The sequence below is a fragment of the Necator americanus genome, chromosome X (genome assembly GCF_031761385.1).
Source record: "Necator americanus strain Aroian chromosome X, whole genome shotgun sequence".
Classification (NCBI taxonomy): Eukaryota; Metazoa; Nematoda; class Chromadorea; order Rhabditida; family Ancylostomatidae; genus Necator; species Necator americanus.
In genome coordinates, this window is record NC_087376.1 from 27,618,214 (window position 1) to 27,644,431 (window position 26,218).

At 35.7% G+C, this 26,218-nt stretch overlaps 3 protein-coding genes across 6 annotated transcripts; 2 read left to right on the plus strand and 1 right to left on the minus strand.

The window, feature by feature from the left end:
• Positions 1–945: 945 nt before the first annotated feature.
• On the plus strand, positions 946–2,207 carry RB195_025705 (uncharacterized protein; the record flags this gene model as incomplete). Of its 2 annotated transcripts, none has more annotated exons than XM_064213957.1 (4): positions 946–1,015; positions 1,129–1,213; positions 1,643–1,821; positions 2,155–2,207. In XM_064213957.1, the coding sequence occupies 4 exons, from the start codon at positions 946–948 to the stop codon at positions 2,205–2,207; spliced, it is 387 nt and encodes a 128-aa protein (XP_064069837.1). The 2 variants fall into 2 exon arrangements, with proteins under 2 accessions (XP_064069837.1, XP_064069838.1); XM_064213956.1 differs by having other exon boundaries at positions 982–1,015.
• A 4,505-nt stretch (positions 2,208–6,712) lies between these two features.
• RB195_025706 (uncharacterized protein) lies at positions 6,713–12,693 on the plus strand (the record flags this gene model as incomplete). 2 transcript variants are annotated; one of them, XM_064213958.1, is made up of 3 exons in its annotated part: positions 6,713–6,768; positions 7,010–7,108; positions 12,504–12,693. In XM_064213958.1, the coding sequence occupies 3 exons, from the start codon at positions 6,713–6,715 to the stop codon at positions 12,691–12,693; spliced, it is 345 nt and encodes a 114-aa protein (XP_064069839.1). The 2 variants fall into 2 exon arrangements, with proteins under 2 accessions (XP_064069839.1, XP_013305715.2); XM_013450261.2 differs by lacking the exon at positions 12,504–12,693 and having other exon boundaries at positions 7,010–7,181.
• On the minus strand, positions 11,979–14,409 carry RB195_025707 (uncharacterized protein; the record flags this gene model as incomplete). Of its 2 annotated transcripts, XM_064213959.1 has the most annotated exons (4): positions 11,979–12,086; positions 12,988–13,054; positions 13,126–13,181; positions 14,338–14,409. In XM_064213959.1, the coding sequence occupies 4 exons, from the start codon at positions 14,407–14,409 to the stop codon at positions 11,979–11,981; spliced, it is 303 nt and encodes a 100-aa protein (XP_064069840.1). The 2 variants fall into 2 exon arrangements, with proteins under 2 accessions (XP_064069840.1, XP_064069841.1); XM_064213960.1 differs by lacking the exon at positions 11,979–12,086 and having other exon boundaries at positions 12,979–13,054.
• Positions 14,410–26,218: the final 11,809 nt, after the last annotated feature.

A 26,218-nucleotide genomic window follows, 5' to 3' on the forward strand; every position in this document is an offset into this window, starting at 1 on the left:
CCGCCCTAGTGCCCACGAAGCCCTTCCATTACTCCGATGACGATAAATTGGTGTCAAACTTGTCTGGTAGGATAAAAACACTGACTTGGCACATCGGCTAACCACCGTAATTCATTGTATAGGCCAGTTACCTCAAAACCTCAAACGATTCTGAATTGAAGTGAACGTAGTGACGCATCCCAAGCGGATTCATAAACACCAGAAACTTTATCCTTATCCTTTGTCCTTTGTAAATTGCGTTTACCACTTAGTTCTGCGTGGTTTTCGTTGAGACTCACAATGTTCTTGCTCCAGCTTCTACATATTCTTGTAAGCTAAGCTGAACGTCGTCACGTCTTTTCACTAGAAATTAATAAGGAAAGTCGCGATCGATCCGACGGCGTCATTTAGATGCGCCGGTGTCAGAGTGTAGTGAGGTGGAATGGGACGGGTTCAATAGTCATAGTTAGATGTCTCGTGGCTAGAAAGCAGAAAGATGAGGTGGGTTGAGTATAACGGCATCAGCGGCGCGTGTTGGCATCAGAAAACAGTGACGTGGGCTGAAGAGGACCATATGCCGTCAGTTAGGTGTTGGCGCCACAAGACAGCGTTACGGAATCACAGCATCTATTAGATACGCCGCGGCCAGAAGTTAAAAAAGTGTTGTGGTACGAAACCAGTTAAGCTTTTTTGCGCCAGAAGACAGTTGCAGGTCTCACGGTGTTAATTGATTGCATCGGCGTAAGAAAGTACTAAGGTGAGGTGATACGGTTTCCACGGAGTGCCACCACCACAATGCAGTGACGTGAGGTGAAGATGATCAAACGGCGTTGGACTCCCGGCGTCGTTTTTTGAACAAACAAGTTTTAGTCCTTCCAGCTGATTTTTTAAAATCCGATGACGATGATTATATTTTTTTAGCTATCAAAATCGGTGGGTTAAACCTGTTTTCTAACAAGGTCGAGAATGGATAAAACTCGAAAACATCTTTTTGCTTGTTCAATGTTCCCCATTTGTGTTGATCGCACGTTGAATTGTGGGTTTTACTGTTGATGTTGATGTTGATAAGTATTTCGCTGATGACAGTCATTTAATGAACTGCCATATTCGCCAAATAAAGAACGTGAATTAACGGAAATATTTTCTAAGATCTTGTTCCCGAAATCATTTATCATCATCACAACGATATTGACGTCGAAAAGGAACCGAAGAAGGACATGTACATGAGAAAAGGGTGAGAACACTTTTCAATGTCTCCCGTTTAATTTATTCTACAAATGATGTCCTTCGATGAATCTTTTGTGAATGTAGACAAAGCGTTGCGATGCAGAGGACATTTTAAACTTGCTTCTAACATAAACAAGGAAACAGTTCGTGATCGCAAGATCACACTCGAACGGGGTTTACAACAAACAACGCGTTCAAGTATATGTGGATTCAAATGGCAAGAGATAGCCAACGATGCGATTGATGTGTTTTACGAAGGTCAAATCGGAACTATAAAAGCATGATAAACAACGTATAGCGTATCATCATGAACACTTTTTCACTTCTTCTCCTCTTATGCGTCGCCGTAACAGCTGTATGGTAAGCATAAACGCATCGAATTTTACTAGTATTGCATGAAATTTTCTTTATAGGACCGCTTATATTTTCATTTTAGGGGCGCTATCCGTGAAAAACGACAACGCACAGTTATTGAGCGCACTGTCATCAATAATTACGGAGGACGTGGATTTGGTCGACAGCCATTTGGTAATCAGTACGGACCAGGAGCTGGAGGATTCAATCAAGGTCTTGGACATAACGGTTGGGGAGGATTTAACCGAGGTCCGTTTGGAGGTGAGTTTAACAGGGAGGCCTGATTATTCAAAAGAATTATGTTAGACGATGTATTAGAGAGAGAGAACAAAACAGGTGTTATGTTCAATAGGAGCATTTCGGCAGTGGATTTCTATGTAATTTAGAAAAAAAAACTATTTGCAAAAATCTTCAAAACAGTCAACTTTCACTTATCTCTAGTTATTTTGAACCAGATCACAGCACTCCCTCTACAACGGTAAACATATCATAGCATAAGAACCAGTTCATTATTTCCAGCAGGCAAAACTTTGGACCTTCAAAGAAATGGACCAATACATTTTACTCTATGAGGTTTATCAAGACAGTTTTCAGGTCCACCTCCACCTCAGACAGTTGTGAAGACGACTGTAATCAGACAAGGATGAGTGAAAGACTGTTCTGTACAGTATTAAAAGACTTGGCAATATTTAGTACGCCTTACATATCAATAAAAATTGCATTTTATTTGATAAGTTACGTTGTATTCAGTACCTGTCAAAATCGACATAAAGATCCACTCCTACACAATTCTCTTCGCATTCTCAATAACTTGCATTCGCGGAATTAGTGGCTGTGTAAAGAACCGTCAGCGAAACTGCTTAGAGAGAAGGACATCAATCAGACACACTTTGGAAAACTACATTTCGAAATCAGTATCGTGTACAAAAATATGGAATATTGTTCTATAAATTAGTCAAGCAGAAAGAAGAATTTGATGTCTATGAAAAAAGTTAAAATGATCCAGGTTTTAGTTTGAAAAAAGACCATAGGTTATGAAAAAAATTATGAAAAGAGATATATAGAGATTCAGATATTACTTCGCGAAATTTTCCCACGTCATACGTATAAGAAAAAACTTCTACTTTCTATTTTACCACTCTACAAAAGAAATTCAACCTTTCCTACGTATTTTTCTCCAATTGTTTATATGTTGTTTATTCGACAATCGTTGTTCACGAGACCTGTTGACGGAATTCCAAAAATTTTGCAGATTTTATAGAACAATGATATAGCTGAACGACCAGAAATACGGTACAATTTTCTATCCGCAACCGTCTGGATAACATAAAACACCAATTATCGTAAAGGAGATAGTGATTAGTGTTCGGAGCTTAATAGAGGAGAATATCAGATCTTGACAGAATGACATTCATGGTTGGAAAGATTTTAATCTCTAATTGATCTTTTGCAAATGTGTGTCCCACATTTTTTTCCCGCGATTTTATGAGGATTTTATCAAAAACCATAAAATCAAAAATACTACTCCGTCATTTCTAGCATTAAGGAAGAAGAAAGGATTTCTACCATTGTCCGCCATGAAACAAGTATTTTATAGAATAGTTAATAAATTCTCGGAAACAATTCAACGGAGTCAAATCGAATGTTGAGCGTTTCCTCCTATCTAGGAGCCTCTACATGCTCATGACTTCTTGGTTTCCGACAAAGTCCAACATTTTCATTCCCTAAACTATCCGTTTCTTCAGGAAAGAGTGATATAGGAGGATTTAATACAAAAAAAAAACAAGTGATATTCCGGTCTATCAGTGTGTATTCCATTCATTGTGATTCTTTTAAAGATGAAAGACACAACGACAAAAGAAAACACAAAATATGTCAATTATTGAAAATGGTGAAAAACCTTCAATCTTACCAAATCTTCTTTATAAAACCATTTAAAATTTTAAGTAAAGGTAGAAGTCTGCTGCTACCAGTGGAGGTTTGTCGAAAGGACATCCAATATGTGGATTCGATCTCTAACATTACAAGAGAAATTCTTTTTTTTTTCTCTTTTTCTCAAAACTGGAATATATTGCCATACATCCAATTCTTTCGTCAGAGTAATTGGTGCAGTATTTCTTTCTTTGATGACTATCTTTTCTCTTTTTAAAGGCATCACCCTACGAATCTGAGGTGGTACGGATTTCAGGTGGAGTATTCGTATACGGGATGGGAGACTACGGAGAGGGGTTGATTCCGCCCATTTCTTCCTAATTGGTGTAAAAAAACGGCCCGGAAGATACTGCTTCAGGCGTTTTGGCGCACTTTTTTTGTACAGGGAGTTCGACTGGAGCGCGCCAGCCTTGTGCGGCGCCGCATCTTCCGGGCCGTTTTTTTACGGCAGTTAGGAAGAAATGGACGGAATCACCCCGCTCTTCATAGTCTCCCATCCCGTATTCGAATACTCCACTTGAAATCTGCACCACCTCAGATTCGTGGGGTGATGCCTTTAAATCGTGTAAGATCGTCAAAATACCGGTGATAGCAGAGACCGTTTTCTGAAGGAGTTCTAAGGAAAAACATGCTTCTTGAGTGAGAATGATTCGAAACTTTTCCTGAAATCCCTCAAAAGTACATAATTCCCTCTAACATTTTCTGCTTTTTTTTCTAAAAAAGTGATTGTATTTTGTTAGTTGTTCGTGACACTCGTGTTCTGGTCAAGCATATTGAAGAGAAAATTTTGTGATCTGTGATCACCGCTGATGCACATCTATACATGTATATTTATTTATTTGTGTTTCTAATTAAAATGACAAATTTACTTGACCTTGAATCGCAAACAGAAGTTCCTGGTTTTTTTTTTTTCGAACAATAGGTGATATGAACCAATATAAATCATCTCTACGACTTTTTGAATGAAGATCGTGACAAAGGCGGAACCGAAAAACTAGAATTTGTAAAAAGTCCGCCTTTCAGTTGAGAAACGGTTCCACATAAAGAAGTAAATGGAAAATAGCATGAAATGAATTGTCTGAAATACGCAGATCCAAATTTCTTTTCGTCACACTTTCTCTCCCCATGATTACTTCCTAATTTTAGCCTATTCTCCTTACAGAATGTCTTTTTTTTATTTCACTCTATGCATAATCCAAGGAAATAGGGAAACATAGAATCACGAATATTCTCCTCTTTTTCTTCAAATCTTCTCATACAGGGAAAGAACTCAAGGACAGCCATTATGCGGAAGGTTTAAATTTCTCTGACCCTCTGTCACGAGTGTTTACAGCAGCGCATTTGTGTTACAAGGGCATTTTCTCATTATTGACGTCTATTTTAAAGTGCAAACGACAGATGGATACTTCAACGATAGCAACAATTCGCCTAATACAGAATATTAACGAAAAATTCCCTCTCTGACCTCCAGAAGTGCACAGAAAATTAATTAATTAATTTTATTACTCAGATTGATTAGCCTTATTTTAAGCGAGGATTTCGCCCAACTTAATAGGAATTCTATCTTTAAAAAATTCACGTATGTGTGTATATACTTTAAATAATTCTGCAAAATTCCTTCTTCCTCTCCAAAGATCTCTAAAAAAAAAGAAAGGATACCTATAAAGACTAGAGAATGAAGAACAAAACTATTTAAGTAGACATTATTTTAAAAAAAGATTGATTGAAAAAGAGGAAGCAGAGCTTGAAAAGAGAGCTGGTACAAGACATGCGGAATATGCCTACAAATGATTTTTAATAATAATTTGAAGCAAGGATCACATACGAACACAACATTACCTTAGTTCCAATAAATCAATCTTGAACTTTTAAGTGAGAGTGAAAGTTCGAAAATTACAAATCATACATTTATTAATTAAAAACTGGTCACATCCAGAAAATTTATCACTTTTATAAGACCAACAGAATGCTAAGAAGTGTAATAAGCACGGTAAATACAACGTTTTCAAAGCGTTACTTCAGATCAGGTTTTAGGCTTCAATTTCCTTCCGAAAAGAAAGAAATAATAATGTCAAGAATGTTGACCAGAATTTTACACATACCATGCAAATGATAGAATGATCCTTACAAAACGCCAACGAAAAAAAAACTTGTTGGTGGGAAAATCATTTTATACTGATGAACTTATTATGAGGAAATTCTGAAAAATATTCACATGACATGGAGTGTTCGACAATTTGTTTAAGGTAATGAAAAGTAGCGGAAGTAACAGTTTTAGAACCAGTTCTCCCAGTAGTATGAAGATAGATAAGTGAAAATACCATAATATATTTTTTATTATTTAATTTTTGAAGGCGATAAAAATCAAAATACAAAATGCATACAACACAAGTGCATACAAGTGAATTTCCACTGAAAAGTGTCTTCGAAGTTCAGCCGCTTCAAAAAATTTTTTGAAGCAAGCACTTCAAAAAATTGACAAACTTTGAGAGGTTTTTCGAGTTAGATGAAAGTGGATCATGTTTTTCAATAACGCAGACTTGTCACCTAAAACTTTTTCTTTAGAATTAATGTTGAAATAAAATGTATACAGGTCTCATCGAGTGAATAGAAGTTTAATAAATGGGTCTATATCTAAAAAACGTCTTGACAGATTACAATGTTACGTAGGTCATCAATCTTCCGTTGCGATCATCAGAGTTCAGATTTTGGAAGACCAATGAACAAATTACTGGATCCTAAACGTGTAAAAGAACACCATTTTTTCTCTTGTATGTTGTAGGTTTTTCTACATATGCATTTATGCGAAGCAACGTATATCTCCGATCAGAAGTAATGGGAAAATATTCAAGATCAAATTCTTTGAGAGACGAAAACTTTTAGCGTAAAGAATAAGTATTTTTTGCATCCTGACATCAGCAGCCCACCCAATCCCTGTATCGCTCCAAAAAAAAAACGAAAAAGAAAGCATAGATGCAGTCCGTGTCCGCTTATAATTCAACAGTGTTGTAAGAAAGCAGAAAAGAAGCTGGATCACTCATTATCATTCACATCGGTTTTTTTTTTCTTAATGCTCTTCTTGTCTTGTTTTGATGAGATGACCTTTTCGTATGAAGTTCAGCGACTTCGAAGGCTGGGCAAACCGTGACGACTGCAGTAGGTGTACCCGAGTACGGTGTATATAAGGCTCTCACATATCACAATATCACCAAGTAGAACAATGAAACTTTACGTTACCCTCCTTGTTCTTGTCGTTTTTGTTGCCTCGTTTGTAAGGTGAGTGCAAATTTTATCATACCCTTACATTAAGTTTCGTTAAAATACATGTCTGTAGATAAAAATACAAAATAATTCGCGTAGCTTGTCTAGACTTTGTTTTGTCACTTTCCTCGCCCTAAAACCACAGATTGCATCTACCGCATAGCTCTTCTTAACGCATTTAAATGAAGAGAAAAACTTTAGTGAAATTGATATTTCATAGGCGCTAAGATGTATTATTATGTTCAAATATTTTCAGCTCCACACCGGTGAGGCAGAAGAGACAATGGGGTTATGGTCCTCCAGGATATGGTGGTGGTTTCGCCTATGGTTATAGACCGTGGGGAGGTGGCTACGGGTACGGGTACGGTGGCTTCGGTCCTGGAGGTGTCAAAATTGTAAGGAAGACTGTCACTTACTATCCAGGATAAGATTCATCTGAAGAAGATACTGTTTTTCTTGTATACTCTGTAATCAGTTTTAAAACGAATAAATGTGTGCTCAAGATAATAACACTCTGTTGGACACTTTCTCAACCTCAATAAATATGTATTTTGTAGCGAATTCATCACAACATTATCGTGAATTTCACCGTACAATGATAAGCAAAATAGAAATCGGAATGAGTAGGTCCGAAAGGACACAAACCTAATGAAATTTCCACGAAATTCTGCTGCGAAATAATACTGAGAGAAATCGTTGAAATCAGTGGAATTTCTATCCTACACTCATCGTTGCAATGGATAATTTCTTCCGCTCAACTTTTAAGAAAATACAAATAAAAATTTGATTACTGCAAAAGAATAGAGTGAAATAATTACAGTAGTTTACAAGGATCAAGCTAGAGTGTTCTATTTGACGAATTTCCGATGAAAACAGTTAAAACAGGGAAATTTTGAAACGGCAAAAGTTAAAAGTGGCTTCTAGTTCTTCATATTTTTGTAGACTATTTTCAGAGTTCATCAAAACCTTTATAACTACCGAAACAGTACGTTTCATGCTAAAAAGAAGCAATAACTAACGCCACGAATGTCTACCAGATTAAATGAATAATTGGCAAAAATCTTTGTATTTTAATTTTCAATAGCATTAGCTACACATGCTGTAAACATTTTCTTCAATATTTCTTTACGTTATCTTTTCTTCAAATGCATTTATTCTGATAGAGAATAAATGTTTTCGGGATGTGAGAACTGACAAGTATTTTCTTTGCAACAATAAAAAGTTACGAGAATACTTTAAAAAACTCTTCAGCCTTTTCCCTCAATGCCAACACCTATTACGTCGTAATCCGAGTATATTTCGTTTTGCAAACTAAGACACCAACATAATCCACTGGTTGCATTTTGTCATTGATTTTTTGATCAGTGAATGTGGTACTGTGAATCTAGAATTGCTAAAATTCCGTGGTTACTACAAAAATGGCTGTTCAGGATGATATATGAATGGTTAGCTCTTATCCATTGTAACAAAATGTCTAAACTGCTCATTATCCTTCTTTATAGAACGTTATATAATAATTTTAACCTTTTAGCGAACGAATTCTTGTGCAGAAAAAAAGTTCTGTTTTCCATGGATAACATCCTAAAAACAAAAAAGGTTAGACAAAAGGTTCATTACTATTATTTAAATTAAAAGTAGTAGTAATTCATCATCGGTAAGTTGAACGAATTTTCACCAAATGAAAGCCACTATTAAATGAACAAATAGGAACCATCAGACTTTATAACGTTCCATAAAGAAGGATAATGCGCAGTTTAAACTTTTTTTTCGGATAAGGGCGAACCATTCATATCTCATCCTGACCAGCCATTTTCGTAGTAACTACGAAATTTTAGCAATCCTGGATTCACAATACCACATTCACTAATCAAAAAATCAATGACAAAATCCAACGTCAAAGTTTCACTGAAGAGAGTGTTGCAATTGTCAGTCCAGCATTATTTATCTATTTTTTGAAAGATTTTGGGGTACCCAAAAAGTAATCAGTTATTATTGGTGTGAAATATTTGCTTTAGCCCTGTTTCAGAGTGTGAATTCGTAAACACATGTTTTATATATCAATATTACAGGCTCGTGGCCTTGACATTTGTGACAGTTAAATTCTAAACTTTTTATTACAACGTTGTAAAATGGCGGGCAATCAACCAACCGAAGAACATTTACGTCATTGCATGGTGTTTCATCTTCAATCGGGTGTTAATGCGACGTTTGCAATAAAGAAAATTTGTGATGTATATGGTAACGTATTGAGAGTCAAAAAGTGTCAACCCATGTTTAAAAAATTTTCCAGCGGTGATTTTCACTTGTCTTATGACTATCGAAGCGGACGCCCTGTCACGTTTGTTAATGATTTTTTTTAAATAACTGGTGGAAACTAATCCGAAACAAAGAATTCAGGAAATAGCAAACACTCTTCAGGCTACGGGGTGGGTGTGGCGCAGTCGGTTAGAGGTCCGTTGTAGCCACACGGTCAAGGGTTCGAAACCGCCCTAGTGCAAACCAAGCCTTTCATCCTTCCAGGGTCGATAATTTAGTACCAGACTTGTCTGGGAGGATAAAAACACTGGATTGATCATCGGCTGGCCCCCGCAAGTCATTGTATAGGCCAACACGCGTTTCAAAACCTCAACGATTACGAATTCCAGTAAAACGCGTTGGTGCATTCCAAGTGGATTGATACGCCAGTGACTTTATCCTTTTATCCTTTATCCTTCAGGCTACTTGTTCTAAGACATCTTCAGGAATTTGGGAAGGTTCACAGGCAGCGTATATGGGTTTCACATCTATTGCAGCACGATAATGCACGGCTGCACGCAGCGAGAATATTCCAGGAAAAAATGGGGCAGCTAAACTGGGAAGCTTCACCAAATCCCCCATAATCTATAGTCACAGCACTATCTGATCTTCACTTATTCCGGTCGATGGAACAACCCCTTAAGAATAGAAATTCAAGAATAATTCAAAATTCAAAATAAGTAATATTATATAAAAATACAAAAAAAAAGAAATTCAAACAGACTAAAGCAAATATTCCCCACCAATGAAATATATATTATAATATTAAAATATAAATTAATAAAATAGAATAATATTTCAAAAATATAGTATAAAATATAAAATAGATGAAGTACGAGCTTACCCAGAATCATATTTCTCTTTAAAAAAAAACAAAATTTTATGAACAAGAGATTGAAACCCTACCAGCTAAATGGCCAAAGGTCTTGGATAATGACGGAGATAACATGATCTACTAAAGGTAAAATTATATTTAAGTGAATTTGTTGTTTCTGTTTTTACTGGAATTATTTATTACTTACGGGTACCCCTAATATCAGAAGAGGAATGGAAAAAACGAAAATATATGCACTGTTAATTATCAGGCAGGACACCTAGTGCTTGTACGAATGTGCGTAGCCAGAAAAGACTAGAGTAAATCATTCAAAAATTACTCGAGTTTGTATAAGTATGCACTGGTTATGTTACTGGAAGCATCGACGAAATGAAATGTGTTCCAATGAGAACATATTGCTGAAAACTCACAAAGAGATGCTTTAAAAAAAATGTTCTTTCGCCCTTTTGCCATGAAGAAAATAAAGGAGAAGACAAGACTTTCATTTCACTTTCTTCTTTGATTCCGAAAAAAATACGGGTCCATCAGTATACGCACTTCGCCGTTCCGGTACTACATTTAAAAAATGATTCTAATCGTGGTTCTTACATATTGATAACCATATTCTCTAATTTTGTATCACAATCCATACATTTGGGATCAATAAGTACTCTCAACAGAAAATTGGGAGCATTTATGTCTCTCCTGAAACATTTTAGCATGTAAAAATGAAAATATATGGAATGACCTGGAGAAGGAGGTTGTTTTGGTTGTTTTTTTTTTCAATCCAAACCTGCGACATCAGCATCCTTGAGCCGTTTTTACTGTACAGTATTACAAAGAAGATCTCTAAAGCTTCTTTTTAAATCTTTATCCAAACATATAACATGTATATCTTTATCTGAACAGTGATCGTAGGAATTCTTGGACTAGAATTGTTTCCGCTTGCTAATGGTAATTCGTGCAGTAAACAAAAGAGAAAGAAACAAAAATATGTTTCGGCTTTAATTTTAGTCCATAAAATTCTCCTACATCAAGTAGTGTAAATCTGTGGTATACATCCTACATCTCTAGGAATCACCTTCCTCTATTCTTGACTATCATGATATATAATAACGGACTTATTCTGTCACGTGTGTGTGTGTCAGTCACGAAATTCGAAAAGGGAGGTGCGACCGGTCCATCGACGTCGGATTGGGCCGCCGGTGCCAGATAGCTATAGAAGAGGGGGCCACGGGTCCCATGGCGTCGAATTCATGTGTTGTGGTGTAGAAGTATCGCGCAGTACCTTCGTGTGCATCTCGCAAAAGGTAAATGGGACGTTGCAAGCGTTTCATAGTCGTATCCACCTTCCGCGTTACTTTTCACCTCTACGACTTCTCCGATTCTTCAGAATTTGGAAACACGAATGCTAACTTCTGCTTAATTAATAGTCAACTGTTTACATGATCTGATGTGCAACGCTATCTTTATCAGTACGATGATGTCATTCACTTCATTTTATGTGAAACATCATTCTGTGAGAACGGTTGAGGAAAACAAGAGGGAAACCTATACTTTGAGTAATGATTCCAAGTTGTGTCTATATTGCAATGGTGTCGAAGGAACGGGGCGAACACCACAGAGAGTCTGAAGTCCTGCTTTAGTCGGACTGTCAGACTGGTATTGTATACAAATAACCGAACTGCGTGCAATGTCTTAATCAGGAAAGACGTTGAAGAATACAAAACAGTTTGGACCAGAGTTAGTCATAACCGAAAAACTAGTATGAATTCAAAATAAAAAATAAATATGTTAAAAATTTAATTGGGAGATTTAGACAATAAATAAATGTGTTAAACAACAATAAAATATAAAGATAAAAAGATCCCTCTGCTCCGGAATTTTTTCCCACAAAAATTCTAAATTACTACAAACATTCCTGCACAAGTAAATATTACTGGAAAAAATTTTTAAGCGTTTCATTTCCATTTGTTTCAAAGAAAATAAAAACGGCCGATTTCGATAACTCCACAATCTCGGATCTTAGACTTCGTATACAAATCCACTAGCATGGTAATCATGACGTTGTGGGAAACATTTACATTTTTCGACACTGTTCGATCAATTCGTATTGTTAGCACGTCAATTTGAATCCATCAAATTGTTTCTTGGCATTGTTATTCGCCAAACAATAGTAGGAGAAACTGTAGAGCACATCATGATTTGGTATATTTGATACGTACTGTACAATTCGATAGCATAAACACAATGCGATCATTGCGAATTTCACGGTCACTTAAGAATCGAGGAAGAATCGCATATGAAAATCAAAGCGGACCGTCCGGTTCTTTCTCTAAAGCAACGACCTTCCGCGGGTCACGCTCGCCAAACAACGTAACTATACTCATCTCACTCATCATATAAAAGCGGCTACTATCTATAAGGTTTCAGTTCAAGAGTACCCCATAAACTAACTCACTATGAGGCACACGCAGCTCCTTATTCTTATTTTTGCTATCTTTACCATTGTAGCAGCTGTTCCGTAAGTTCTTAGCCCTTATCGTAACCTATACTTTTTTTTGAAGAAAAATTCTTAAAATCACATTTAAAAACGAAAAACCAAACAAAAAAGAGGACCACTATCATTTCTCCTTTTTAGGCTCAACAATGCCCGAGTCAAGAGGCAATGGGGAGGACCATGGGGTGGTTATGGAATGAATGGAATGGGTGGAATGGGTGGTGGTTATGGAATGAATTATCCCGGCTATGGAGGTGGATGGGGTTGGCGTCCAAGACCATACGTTCAACGAACTGTTGTTGTACATCATTATCATCCATGGAGATCATGAATAACACGAACTTCTACTACTACCTCATTTTGACTCTATCCTCAATACTTTAATAGATTGACTATGATCGGCAATTCCGACATATTTGCCTTTCTCATTTGTATATATCATTTCAGACAATGAAAATTTCTCAATATTTTCTTCATAATGCAACAAAGGAAACAAAAAGTAGCTTTTCTTTACACAAATATCACGTTCGGACAGAAGAGTAACCGTCAAACGACCAAGGTCGTTTCGTCGCTATCGACAGAAAAAAAGGACGAGTACAAAAAAAAAACCTCCAATCTAACCAACCTCAACCTGTACGTCCTTGAAAGTGTGCATGAATGTTCGTTTTGGTTTTTGTGGAGGATGTGAAGCTCTGTGCGATTATAGGAATAAGAAAACGCTTTGACTTTTTTTTCGAAAAAAAAAGAACAACTAAAATCTTACTGTGGTAATGACGTTGTAGATGTGGGTCTGACTCGTCTCAAGGTGGATGATTTGACCTAAACATTTTTTGGGTATAATTTTACCAAAATTGAATTGTGAACAGATCTGAACCTTAGTAAGAGAAAATGATCCTGGTTCACGCCGCCGAATAATGAACATATATGTATGGTGTTGTGTATTCAATCGCGGATAGATTTGCATTATTTTATCAAACCAGTTGCTGGATTTGAAATATTGAGTCATAATGTATATGTAGTTGCTAGCGTTGCAGGAAGAAAATGAACACAGAGCATTAGAATAAAAGGGATCCAAAACAAGCTTATAAAATGCCATAACACGAAGACATGACCTAGGAGTTCGTGAACAATTCCCTACGCTATTTTTTCCACAGGAGAAGCACACCCAGGAAATAAAAAAAAAGATTGCTCCAGTTTTTCAAAGTTTTTTTTTTTATTGTCCTCTAACCTAGTTAAGTTGCTCACATCATATCACACACCCCAACCAACTTTCAAAATTTCAGTGGATTTTCTACGTTTCTCCTCCCTCTCATCCTGAAATGTTTTTATACAAAAATTTCGGACCGCGATAAATGTCTAGGGTCTTGTAAACATGCAGGTCACCGTTTCTACAAAAAAAAAACTTTTGCTTTTGTATGAAGAGTAGAAACGCTAACTTTTTTCTGGAGTGAAATTTGAACACTGAAAATTTTTATGTGCAATGAGTTTGCGATATTTTCATTCCGTACTTATGGTTTATTTACAAACTATAAAAAAGCTCTAAAAAAAGGTCTGTTCGAGGTTAAGAGGACATTTGAGAGGTCCTTCTCAATATTGCTTGCGTCAAAGATTATGTACTAATTTTATTTAAAAATGTCAGCATACTAAATAATAGATCGATTACAAGATGAAGATTACATGATTTATAATTGTTTCTATGCATTCCTAAGGGCGGAAATAACAGTTTTATAACTTAATTAAGCTTATTCAACTGAAGTGTGCCTCATGCCCTACTCTGGTCTTGCAAAAGTAACGCGAAAAGCTGCTATGTAAACATTTCATGGTTCTATACATACAACAAGTGTCGAAATTTTGAAAAAAGCAAATCCTTTGCGTGACGATCAATAGCGCTACCATCCATTGTGTCCGACAAATCCTCAACCTCATTTTTTTCAACGGTGAAATGGATCAACCGATACAATAACAAACATCGTACCTCTTCTTTGCATAGGTGCTCAAAAAAAGACATCCTTTCTCGTACTATGTGATGAGGGTCCGTAGGATACATAACCTGAATGTTGTCAGAAGGAATTTTGGGTTCAATTAGTAAAAGACGAAAGAGAGATACCGTGAATACCAAAACAAAACAAAAAAAAACAGGGGACAATCGAAAATATTATGTGATTGAGAAAAAAAAACTATTGAACAAATGCAGAAGATATCCTTCATATCTTTGAGAAGTGACTTAAGCTAGGACAATGATCTGTAAGCAACTACTAGTAAAAGAGTTTTACTTGTAGTTTCTCATAGATCCCCCAGCAGATAGCGGGAAACATGAAAACGCCCAGCCACGCGGACAATTCAAAAAAAAGCAAAATAACTGACAAGTACTTATTACAATATACCAGTTTTTTTGTCAAAAACTACAAGGTTTTAAAAAATGGTGGACTGGAATTTGAAGACAGGAGAAAAAAATAACAGAAAAAAAAAACAAAGTTTCATTATTCACTGCGATGCTTGAAACGATTTTATACCTTTCTCAATTCTATACTTTCTTCATAATTAATTATTCAATATAAAATATTTACTTCATTTTCTACTGCAGAGAAAAGAACTTTAAAAAAGTACAAAGATGCAAATACAGGGAATCATTTAGAAATGTTAAAACAGGGTGAAATCTGGATCTTCAGAGTGGAAAGTGCTAATTATCTTTTCAAGAAAAGTGCAAATTTGTGATTTTCCAAATTTGCGCTCCTCTTGGAAAATTATGCTATAATTTGTTATCTCATTGACCAAAACCACACGCCTGTGGGAGCAAATTAAGAACAATGGAGTTGTGGAGGCGTGGAACTCTACTGGAAAGGGAGAAGTATTGAAAAGTTTTCATGATTCTTGAGCTCAATCAAGTCACGCCACTTTCTTAAAGAAGAGTACATTTGTAAGATCTTATCGTGACATTCTGGAGGAAATTTTAGGTTTGGGAAAAATTCTCGTTATTTTCGCAAACCCCAAAAAAGTTTTTACTACTTTTTGCTTAATTTTTCCTGGACATATGAATGCGAACTACTGAGAATGGAAAGAGAGGTGCGTGAGTAAAGAAATGTGTTTGTGAACTCTTTCAAATTAAACAACCTTAATGTTTTATTAATTTCTAGAAAAGAATGATGAAAAAATCCGTAATAACAATAACGGGTATCTTCGTCCCCCCCATCTTCGCAAAGGCTTTAAAATCATTTCCCACCGCAAAATTTCGAAAAATGCACTGATTGGGTGTGAAGGTGAAATGCGATAGAGAAACATTCTAGAAATTCACTAAAAATCCCTATTCTCTAACCTTTGTCGCCACCGTTATAGAAAAGACTTACAGTTTAGTACCATTCATTTTCCCTTTTAAAAAAAAACTGGCCTTATTATTTGACTACATAAATACAGTTAAATAAGAGAGGTCAACAAATGCACATTACTGCTGAGAACATCTGTCCTCAATCGCGGATCGCGGCCACGGATCGCAGAAACATGCAAGAAGAAGAAAGAAGAGTAAAACGAGGAATAAAAAATGTGGATCCAACAGCTGTAGAAGAGGTGAAAAACGAGTTGGAAGGTTTAAAAAAAATCGTGTTCTTCCTTCGATGTGGAAAAGGAGAGGATGCGGTGAGTGATAAAATGCGATTGTCCTTGAAAAAGAGAAAAAGAAGCACCACAAAGCGACCCAAAGATATCCGCCAGCAAAAAAAAACGTGCTACTATCTTATAAGTGAATGAGAATGGCTGAGCAAATAACAATACCGGAATTTTTTTTCAGGTCAGTACAATACGTTCACCTAAAATTTGAAGAGTGCGTAAAGAAGGGATTTTCAGTTATTAATTTCAGAAAAAAAAAGAGATTTGAGGAGAAAAAGTTGGTACACTGTATTCAAATGTAGCATTTCACAAATTCCTAAATCTTAGCAGCTTTTTACACATGTTTTCGCTGTTGCACTACATTTTTTGTGACGTCTTTCTGTATAGTTGAAATTTCTATGGCTTAACCAAGCTTCTGGATTTTTTTTTTGACTAAAAATAAACTAAGCTGAACTCAAAACATAATATAAACACATAGAAAACATAAGTAGCTGCTGGAATAAGAAGCATTCTGAAAACAATAAAATTTTATTTCCAAATATAGGTGAATGGAAGGATTGATTAACTCGGATAGGATATTTGTAGCTAAGCTTAGATAGGCATGAGACATATAAGCTTCTAATCGTAATATGAATGAGGTAACGTTTCAATAAATATTTGCGGTGACTAGTATGAGGTAAATCTGGCAGAAATGGTGGAAAAATGAGGGTAACGGGATTTAAATCGATAGTACACAAGAAAAATTTTATAAATACGTAGCAATCAATTTTTTCATTCAAAAATTCCGATGAGGAGCATGAGAAACACCTACTTCCCGTAGTTTTCACTAGACATCTTCAATGGAGTGATTGTAGAAAGTTGCCTAATCAGATTAAAAATAAAAATTACGTGTATAACGTGCCAAGAGACATACACACATATTTGATGACATCGTAATCCTTGCATTTTTACGTCAGAAAATGAAAGAGACAGGAGTAAATAGAAGAGGTAGAAGGTAAGGTAACAAAAAGAAATGAAGTTCTACTTTCCTAGTATTAGTGAAACCGAGAAGAGAAATTTTTTGAGAGGATAAAGATGAGCCTGAAAGCTTTAACAAGCGAAAACTTTCCAGGAAAATTTTCAAGACAGAAAAGGAAAAACTAAACAAGGCTTTAGGGTATTTCTACAGTAAACATGGTGGTTTCGTTACCTAAAGAAAATGCTCTAAATTGTTATGAAAAGATAAATCATTGAAAAGAAACGACTTCTCGTAGCCAATATTTTCTCATGGAAGGACAGTTTTCACGAAAAAAAAAATACTGCTGATGTTTTATCTTTGATCATATAGGGAAGGTTAATTGTTATGTAAGGATACGGGGAGGGAACAGAAAATTGCACGCGACTTATAAGAGGGGAGCGCTGAGCCGAATCGCCGCCGAATTACCCCTATGTGAACAATTAGACTGAGAACCGAATGACGACCGATACATGGACAACGATCCTCTTCAGGACAGGTGTAGGTTGAGGTTAGTGAAAACATCGAGGTGAGCTAAAAAAAATAACAGACAGAAAACTTGAATTACTACAGAATGAACAAATAGTTACCAAAAAAAGGAACTGAAATAAAATCTATGTCATTCGATTCGAATGAAAATCGACGATGTGCGCTTGACTCGTCACCGATATGACGTGAACAATGCAGGATGTGAGAAACGTACGCATCGCTAGAGTCACACTCCTCAAAGTTCCCGCGCATTTCTTTCGTTTTCCCTCTAAAACTCCCGAAATGAACTTCAATGTTCGGGATTTTGATGTCGGATGAGGACTTCTATCCATCGAAAAAAAAAACGTTCGGAAAGTCGTTAAAAGGACAGTCCCATTACAAAACGAAAATGCAAACGAAACGCGGAAATTTCAGAGAAAAAAAAAGACCACTTAATTTAATCTATTCAAAATTTAGCACAAAGCGATGTTTGTTCCAGATTCTGGGAAGCGTGTTTGACAAAACACTTAGTTTACATGTCATTTTCCATGTGGAACAAGAAAAGGCGCTTAAATTATCGAGCTATTAAGGAGAAAATAAAATTAATGGCCATAACCTGTACCGTAATATTCTACTTTCTTTGTGAAGTAAACAAATTTAGCATAGGAATATTCTAAAAAATGAGGAAATAAGTATAGAAATTCTTGGTATCAAGCAGTACGGTAAATACTAGGCAACCTAGGTTAAGGTTAAGTGGAAGTGAACTAAATTGACATTCAATCGTGAGTAGTTACGATCAACTACGAGTTTGAACAATTTTTTTCTCCGATTAATGAACACCACAAAAACTTGCTCAATTCCCATGTGAAATTCCTAAGTAGCATTTTAGAAGGAAAAACTTGCTTCAACCTAGGTCAACCTGCAATTTGCCTGTATTTCTATGTACACGAATATTCTTCCATGTTTTGAAGTAACGATAAAAGTGGAATATTCGTATACACTTCTTTTTCTATATAGAATGAAAAAGAATGAACATGAATACGGGCTACATATCGCATAAAGTTCTTTCTTTTCTTATTACGAATCTGTTGCGAACGTGTTTTTTGACGTATTTCCGGAAATCAACGTCAAAAACTTGCTGCTTGCTTAATTTTCGAATTCATTAAGCACTTATAAGGTCTTACCGTGATACTCTTCTAGAAGGCTTAATAACCAGGTGAATTATGGATAAAAAGAATATTATCCAAGGTATCCTACATAAATTAATTCACTTACAGCTCCGGGACAAAATATTACTAGTTTCAAACGAGTTTCTACTAATTTTTCAAGGTTCTTCTTCCTAATTATTGTTATGGTGCAAATAAAAGGATTTAAACGTAAATATGATGCATATTCAACTTATATTACACATACATTAGAGCAATAAATGAATACATGCAATCCGTACCTATGTTCCGACAAAAGCAGCCAAAATTGAAATATTACGACGAAAAAAAATGCAGATAGATAGGCAAGATCTCATCATACACAAAAGTAAATACCATTAAACATAACGTAATTGAAATATCCTGTAGGAATAAAGGAAAAAAAGAGAAAATAAAAGTAAGAATAAATGTAAAAGTGAAACATTCGAATGTATATTGCAATGGTTTCATAACGGATTGAGATCCACATAGCACGGAGATGGAAAAAGAACAAAAGATCGAGTCGCAAATATGAAAGATAGGGATCGACAGTAGCGATATAGAACGATATAGGACTCTTACGAGGTCATATAGAACATGTTGAGATATAACAATATCCAGAAACTACTCGGAGAGTTGACTACGGAACGAAGAGAATACCATAACAAGTAGGAAAGAATGAAAAGTTTGTTTACAAATTGAACACTAAATAAAAACTATGTAGTTTATATGGACGAAATTTAAAAAAGGGTTTAAAGAAAAATTCGATGGAAACAGACTGAAGCAATACACATATGAGTCCATAAACAAACAACAAAGACAGAAAACGATTTTTAGTGTTTTCACAAGCGAACAGAGTAGAATCCAGACACAAGAAAAAGGAGTTCCCATGAATTCACCTTGGTAAAGGTAAGTGTACGGCTATTAACTCAAAGACTACTCGTTTTGGATGCTCTCATAGTATAATTTGTATGGATGGGAACGAAAATACGAACGAAATACCTGGAGCACGAATACAGCACGGAACTAGCATCGATTACGCGAAGATTGCAGACTAGTTTCGATTGGTAGAGCAAAAAAATGGTACATTGATCAAGAAAAGGTTAGCTCTCTTCCGAAGATTACAAAATAGATAAACATTCCAGAAAATAATGAAAATATTGTGACGGATTCCAGAAAACAGTGACATTCGGGAATCTCATCAACTGATATTTCAAATAGTTAGCTAATTCATTAAATATTTCAAGAAAATCCGATTAGATGATTATATTTAAGACCACCGAATAAATTCGAGTCGAATCCCGCTTAAACCGAGTACCAATTTCCGCGAATAAGTTGAGTGCAAATTTGAGGATGAAAAGAGCGGAGGAAGAAGGTAAAAACCAGGATAATTAATGTTTCATACTTGAAATGAGGAACTCGTTGAAATGTTATTTGAAAAAAAAATCAACGCATAAATGTTTTACATACTACATTATTATTTCCTTGCGATTGTTCTTGCTACAAAAGTGCTGGAATATAGTAGTCTAAGTAAGGCGGATGCAAAAAATAATTGTTATAAATTTCGGAAAAACAAAGTTGATTTTTTCCGAAAAAAAGTTACAGTAGCTGCGATTAATTTCGTCTTTGCTTGCATTACATCCGAGATTTGCTAAAATGCTTTCGGAAATAGTTAATTGCTACAAGGAAGACTATCGTGAGCATATTTAATAAGCAAAAAACGGTCTCTTTTGCCCTAATGGGCGGGCGGCTCTTTTAGGCACATCGTTCTCTGAAAGTTTGCACTTCAACAAAAAAAAGTACATAAAAACAATAGATTTCTATCTCAAAATTGCAGAAATAGTGTGGTGGTGTTTTTTTTTTCAAAGGTCGACAAAGTGCTGTGAGAAACATTTAGCGATAAGCCGACAATGTGGTGTACTCGAGTGAACAGTCAAGGACATGACAATTTAGTAAGGATACGTAGTTACAGTTGTGAAAAAAGAACGTGTTCGCGAAAATTGAGGGATATCCTCATGCCAACCCGTATGATTTGTGCTTATGAGACGAATCATAACGATTTCTACCCTCTAACGATGATCGTAGAACAGGAATAACGATATTGAGGGTCGAGGTTGAGACGGTTATTGAAAGAGGCCAATCTGGATGAGTGCGCTGATTTGCATACACAACCATAAACAACTCTCACACACACATAAATACACACACTATGCGCCTATACGCTATTGTAGCGCTCGACGATCTGATCCGTTCCACCGGCGTCATCCATATAATACCTGGATGCATCCGAAACGGTTAATATTCGGGCCGCATAATTCGGACACGTGAGCTAATATTTTCTATGCGATTCCAATAAAGTGTATGTGAAATAAAGAAGATAGTAGGAAGATCGAGGACAATAAGAAATTAGGATCATCATCATAGCTGGATGGACGATGCATGGAATAACAAAAATAAAACGAAACGCGTAGAAGAGCGAGTGATTTTGAATATTAGTAGAATATTGTGCCTCGTTCATATCTTTTTTTCTACAAAAGACAACATATTTACAAAAGGATTTCTTTTGTATAAGCCCTACTTTTTTCTGTGATATCTTATTAAATTCCATGTATTGATCTTATATACTAAAGATAATCTCTAAAAATTCTTTTTAACTAACAAACAACTCTTTGTTATAAGTGCTCTATGATATTACCAAAATAATTGACTACTATATTGGGGCTTCTACTTTATCTGCAGCAGATTTCATTTCATCCCAGATTTTTTGTTCTCCCACGCTGAATCCTTCAGAAATTTTATAGCCTTCATTCAAAGTTGAAACGAACGGAAAATAGAAGTACCAGTTCCAGTTTATCGATCGCTATAGTTTTATTTCATCATGATTTCAACCAATTTTGAGGTGTTTTGCTAAGCCATGAACCCTCTAGTTCTCATATAGAGGCAACGAGCAAAAATATAATCGAAAAAAATACTTCGCTATAGCGCTAATAATCGGGCAACGTTGAAAAAAAATATCCAAACGATTACGGGTATGTTATGAAATGTGATATTAGAAAATTAATTTTTCATTAATGTTAGTTGATACCTTTATCACAATTAAAAATCAAAATATACATTGTATTAGGTTGCCTGGCGGGAGTAGCGCAGTCGTTGAAAGCTTCCATATCGACCGACCGATGATTAAAAGCCGATCTCGTGTCAGCCAAATCTTTCATCCCACCGGTGTCGACAAAATGGTACCAGACCTGCCTCGGAGGGATAAGACACTGACTTTATTCGCCTAGATTTTTATTTGGAGATTTAGGCTAGACACGCTTTCGTTTACCGAAAACGATTCTGAATTGAAGTGAACGCGTTGCTTTATCCTAAGCCGTATGATTGACGTCGAACACTTTGTCCTTTTTTAGATTATTTGGTTGTTTCTTTACAGTACCACACCCTCTACAATTCTACAGTATCTTAATCGCATATTCATGATCGTCGATGTATGAGTGTCCATCGCAGTGTTCTATCTTTCTGGAACGGCTACAATTCGCTGAGACCAGAAACTGTGGGGCTAGGACTCATAGCTAGGATAGCTCAACAGCAGATTTAAGGTCAGTGAAAAAAATTGAAAAGTCTTTGTTTTAGGAAATCCTCAGAGGCTCAGAGGCTCAGAGCAAGTGATAATGTGATGGGGGAGAAATTTTAAAGGGTATGCGTGCGTTAAAAAATAAGAAGTCAACTTAATAACTATGTGAATAACACCTATTTGATCGCTGGTGGTAGTGTGCCCATTTCAGGAATTCTCTCGACAATTGCATATATGCAATATATATGACTATCCAAGAAGTATGGTATCCAGGCGATGAAACAATTGATCATGAAATGTTCGCTTTCTTGGAAGATGAAGGAAATGTGTGCTGATGAGGGAAGAAAGAATTACAAGTTTTTGGAAGGAAATTCTGTTGCAAAATAGTTTTTTTTAAATTTCGTAGAAAAGTTGGCATGATTCCAGAAAGTAGGTTCATTTTATTGATCAGAAAACACTTCATGTAAATGGACTCAGGTGACGAAAAAAGGAGAAAATAAACGGAGGAAAGTTAGCTGGTCACACTTTATGGTCCATCAATAGGAATGACTGAAGCGAAATGACTCATCTGGGACGTTTGCTTCGAACCCTGGTCTTCAGACTGGTTCAAGGAGTGAATTTAGCGGTGACCACATCCTGATATGGTGACGGATTAGTGGATGGTCACAACTTTTTTAAACGTATAATCCCATTATTGGAGATTGATCTCTGTTTTCTTACCAATATAATGCTTATCCTTCTAAATCTCTCTTCCATTGCTACATCCTAAATACATGTAAGAAAAGTAGCCTTTCATTTTTGGCTCTTTCCCATTCTCTACTTCTAGAATGGTTAGAAATGAAGATTTACAGGAGAATTTTTCCAAAACGTTCCTTAAATTACCATGAGGGCGAAACGCAGCAGTATCTTGAAAAAAAATCCTTTCTTTCTCACTAGATTATTTTTGAATAAAATTTATGATTACAGGTGAAAATAAACATTTTTTAACGGCTGATTATCCCAAAACTTCAGAAATGGAATTAAAATCCCTACTTTCATAGTTTTCAAAATTTAGCCACTCTTTTCAATTTTAGATGCGGGCACTGTTATTCTGAGGAGGCTTCCAGAAGAAAATTCCTAACTTACGAGAGATTAATGACAACATTGTACTCCATGAGATTTTTGTCGTTTTTTGTTACTTTAAAAATAAAAGCATTATTTTGCAGCACAAAATGATCGCTCTAATTGCTTTCATTCATTCCAGTTCTTCTCCACTGACGACGCTCACCTTACGCTAATGGAACAATCCTTGAAACTTCTATGAAAACTAAAGGAAGCTAGTCATAATTGCAGGAATTGTACAATGTTTTTAACGTGTGCTGGTGCTACCATAATCCTGTAATAAACAAGACTTTAGAACAGCCTCCTTCGTTTGTAAACAACCTCGTTTCGTTGGTTTTTGTTTGAAAAATTACTATGGAGGGCATTTTTAGGACGACTTTTTTTCTTGCTGTTTATGTTTAAATGCTATAGGCCATCAACAAGGAAAATTCTGCCGAAGCCATTATTTGTAGTTTCTAGGAAAAGTAAAAACGTGGAGATCTTCACGGTAACTAATCTCAAAATACTACGTAAAAATCAATAACGGAAGACTCCTGATGCAATGTGCACCATTTATAATATTCATTTCGTCATTTTTTCAGTAATTGCTAATTTTATTATTCACACCCGACAAGATGCTCTAATGAAAAGAAAATAGTAATAATGTGTAATTTATCGACAATAACAAGATGGCTACAATTTATTTTGGAAAAAGTAGACATTGTAAGCGAGCAGTACTGGTCAGTCTTAGTTTCATTTTATGAGAAAAATAGCAATTTTAAGTCTAAAATGTGAAACAATATATTTTCATAGTAGAAATTATTTGGTGGTTTAGTCACTTCGTTCTCGATTGGGAGTTAAATTGATCAGAAAGTTGCCAAATAAAAAAGGTAGCTTCTGCGAAGATCTTTGCCTGAGGCCAAGTTTTTCATTCCTTTATGTTCAACTATTATTTTATTACCATTTTTTATTTCACAAATTTCTTTTCTCGTTCTGCTCGTAGGTTCTACTTGTTTCTATTTTTTATCATATTTTTTTTACAAAACAGTGAGTGCCCGAGTACTTAACTGAGCCAGGAAAGGAAAAACATAGAAAAATAACATTTCACAAAAATGTTATTGATTACATTTTTACGAATTCCAGGTATAAGAAATTGTTTGATTTAATTCAGCAGTGTAACGTGGAAATGTATAATGTATGTAACACTCTGCGGTAGTCCCGTTTTCTGGATTTAGAACATCAGGTCACTTTCCTATAACAAAATTCATGAAGTTTTTCCACAATTAAGCAGTTTGTGAGTACCTTTACAAACTCAGCTAAAATTGTCCATGATCCAACTGAGTTCCAATGCCCTATAGGTGAGTTTATCAAACATTTCCCGTAAAAGTAGACATTTAGAGCTTATTTTTTAACTTTATGGAGAATATTGGGAGAAAGAATGTTGAGATTTTCAAATATCTGAAAGAAAGAATATTTTATAAGTTTCGAAACATTACCACTCAAACAAAAACGACTAGCTCCCACTCGATTATTAGAAAATTAAGTGTCCTGAAATATGGAAATACTCGAAAAAAAACGAATAATAATGTAACTGGCTTAACCAGAATTTTAGTAGTAGTTTAATCAGATTTTTTGAAAGTGCTATAATACCGCTTCAATTTCTAAATGGGTGCGAAGTCCGACTGAATAAAAATACAAAGATAAAATAGTCAAACAAAAATTTAACATTCAGGTACCAATAGTTTCAAGGAGCTGATTATGGAGCTATTACTAACAATATCCTAAAAATTCCTTAAACAAATTTGTAAGAACGATGCAGGATCACTGTTCTGAAGGATGAAGGATAAATTCTGTGACGTATCAATCCACTTGGGATGGGCCAACGCGTTCTACTGCAGTTCGTGATCGTTGAGGTTCTGGAACGAGTGATGGCCTCTTCAATGAATTGCGTGGGCCAACCGATGTATAAACCCAGTGTTTTTATCCTCTCAAACATTTCTCGGTCCCAATTTATCGACGTCGAAGACATGAAAGGTTTGGTTGGCACTTGGACGGTTTCGGAACATCGACCATGCGACCACAGCGGACCAACTGCGCTACGCCCTACCTATATCATTTTATTTTACTAATTACTGTGCTGTATAATTTAGAGTAATTAGTGTGACAACTTTGCTTGAACCTCATAAGACATAGCTTAGAAAATCTGTAAAAAAAAAGAGCTATCGTCAACCTACTATCGTTATCGCGAAAATATTTGGGCAAACATCGTTTATTTAACGTCTCGTACGAAACTGTTGTTCAAATATTGGAGTACGCTACAGTTTTTCTATCCAAACACCCAATTCTTTCGAATATTTGAATTTTCAAATTTTTTCCTCAGATATTCCAAAACAATTCATGCATTGTCATTAACGTACATTTTGTTTTCAAATAGTGTGATTACTTCGTTTTCTTAAATATCTGAATGAGATTGCTTCCGGAATTTTATTCAAACATTCGTGCAAAAGTACGGGTGAAATTCAATCCCGCTTGAGGCTAATAATTTACAAATATGTGGAAAAACGTGATCCCTGGGAATGAATGTAGATCATAAATATTACGAATAATCGTGTAAACAATTCTTTCTCATCGGTCTATCTTCAGCTATCATGGCGTAAAACGTAAACGTTCAACATCTCAGACATACAGTACCAGAAAAAATAGTTCAAAATGAAAATACGTGCGTCGAAATGGATAACTACAAACACAATGGAATGATCAAATGCCCGTAAACAGTTCGAACGTCCTGGACTGTTTGAACAGCTGCTAGAAGCGTTTCGTTGTGTGTAGGATCCTATAGAAGCAAATTTGTAAACAGTACACATTGTTCATTATTGAAAGTTTTTATTCTTAAAAAACGCAAAAAATCGAAAAAAAATGAATCAATTCCAGTTGTATACTGTTTTGTTAACCTTTTAAA